At 37.6% G+C, this 2,220-nt stretch overlaps 1 protein-coding gene across 1 annotated transcript in view; it reads right to left on the reverse strand.

Moving 5' to 3' along the window:
* Nucleotides 1–1,873, reverse strand: part of pfdn6 (prefoldin subunit 6) — a 27,219-nt gene extending 25,346 nt beyond the window's left edge. Inside the window, exon 1 of the mRNA XM_039768970.1 lies at nt 1,718–1,873. Within this exon, the coding sequence (XP_039624904.1) occupies nt 1,718–1,781 (64 nt within the window). The 5' untranslated portion in view covers nt 1,782–1,873. The remainder of the gene's footprint in view (nt 1–1,717) is intronic.
* Nucleotides 1,874–2,220: the final 347 nt, after the last annotated feature.

The following is a 2,220-nucleotide window of genomic DNA, read 5'->3' on the forward strand; positions in this document are numbered from 1 at the left end:
CTGTATAAACGTTTTCATGCAAGTATGTGTTTCACAGTCATGCAGTTGTATTTCATATACTAAATGCATTTCTTTTGAATAACAGTGTGTAAATCTGTTAGTTGTAAAAGTTAATGCAGTTGTAATTACCCTGATGTCACATAAGTGAGACTGTCACAAAAGTAAAACTCACATTCAAGTGGTTATATTTGATATAATAAACACATACATTTGATTTGTGTCTACATGTATCATTGCGAACACAGAATACACCTGAAATATATGTACAGTATTTCAAATCACGATTATATATCTCATTACTTATATAATTCCTTACAACTCTGGCAGATAAAATCTTCAACTCACACTTGAGCTGAAAGGGAAAATTTTGGCTGTATGTGGGATGGCTGAGTGCTGCTAATTGACACATTTGTAAAACAAAAGCAGTCATCGGTGGGCAATTAGAGTGTTGATAAGGACACTAAGGTTTTCAGGGAATAGTAGGGTTTTCAGGGAGAACAACATTTTGGCAGGGATTCTTGTTTAAGCCCCCACTTCCCTTTACCAATGTCAATGTGTCACTCTTGGCTCAGAGGACACAATTTCCATCTCTGCTTCTCTCTCACTCTGTTTTTACTTCTACAAAGCAACACCTAGTTACAGAAACAGCACTTTGCAGGTTTATAGCGCTTGCTAACCACTGACCTTGACATCTTCCTTCACTAAACTTTATCTTTCCATTTCATACCCGAGTATAGAATCCAAAAGTGATTGTGTCTATTTTTTCCTGTCCAGGACACACTCTCTTCTTCAGTCTTTCATCCACCCTATTGGCTAGTGCTGCTCTTCAACCCGTCAATCATTTCTGCTCTCCTTCATTTGCATAAATCACATTATCAGTGCAGCATAAGGCATGCAAGTTTAAAAAAATAAAGTCTGCTAATTTTCTTTTTTCTATACACTGTGTACACATTTAGGCAAGTTGTATTTTGGGATTAATTTTAATATGAAACCAATACAGTATCATCAGTAAATCCATAATGTTAAGGAAATGTGAGTGTAAACATTATCAGGGGAATACACGTGTGTGCACAATTATTAGGCAACTATTAGTGTGCAGAATTAATATGCAACTAAATCAAAAACTTACATTTTCCCTATCTCCCTTGTTTTATTTTCATCTGTTAACACTAGAATTACCAGAGCCTATGAAAAAACTCACATCCTTCCCATCTTAAATCGCTTCGCACCTCTCCATCAGTGTCTTCTATCCTTTAAATGTGTCAATAAGCAGCCTACTATCACAAACTATTAAACTGGCTTTGTGGTCTTTTTTGCGATAGAAACCATCAGTTCCATTACTAGCCAGCAGCTCCTAGAAAATCGACCTGCCTTTTATGAAAAGTTTATTACGATAATGAAGTCGTAAAGTACTATAGGAGGGTGTGCATCATTAAGCGCTTTAAATAAAAGACCGCTTATAATGAAACTGTTTAGCTGTTGGTTGTTGCCTTGGTGCTATACTGTAAAAGAATTTTCGCGAAATACGTACAACCTTGATAGTATTCATCCTCTATAGAGAAGACTTCTGAAATGTTAAGCGCCCCATGAACGACATAAAAAGCCCGCAAGCCGCTTCTCTCAGGCAGCAGCGTGGCTGACTGTTAAACCGTCACTTCAAACAATTCGGGTCTGGTTAACCAAGCTGGGCGCATGTCTGTCACCCTTTCACGGTTACCTTTCTGGATCTGTTGGTACTGTTCGAGTTCTGTCTGCAGCTTCTTTTGAATAGTTTCAGCCATGTTTAAAATACAATTAAGAACAGTTGCGCTGATTTAACAAAACGCCTGAACCAACAGAGCGCTTTCAGAGGTAAGACACAGGAAATGAACTCTTCAGCAACTAGGAAGTACTTCTACGTCACTAAAAATATAAAATACATACACTATTACAGTATTATTTTATAAACTTATCGGTTTCCTTGTAGGTCTGCAGCTGTAATCATAACTTTATCCTATGAAAAACGGTGCTATACATGTACTGGAACTAATATTTATGCATATAAGCTTAATAATGTATAGAAATAATCCTATGTAATATGGCCGATGGTTTATCCCGTTGCGCATGTGCTGTATGGCATGTTAAATGTCTATGGTTGTGCTGCCTCGCAGTGAAGCTGCCTTGGCCATAATTCGAAAGGGCAATTCCATTACCTGACAAATGAAGGGGATGGGCGTCAAC

This window comes from Polypterus senegalus, chromosome 11, assembly GCF_016835505.1.
Source record: "Polypterus senegalus isolate Bchr_013 chromosome 11, ASM1683550v1, whole genome shotgun sequence".
In the NCBI taxonomy this organism is placed as follows: Eukaryota; Metazoa; Chordata; class Cladistia; order Polypteriformes; family Polypteridae; genus Polypterus; species Polypterus senegalus.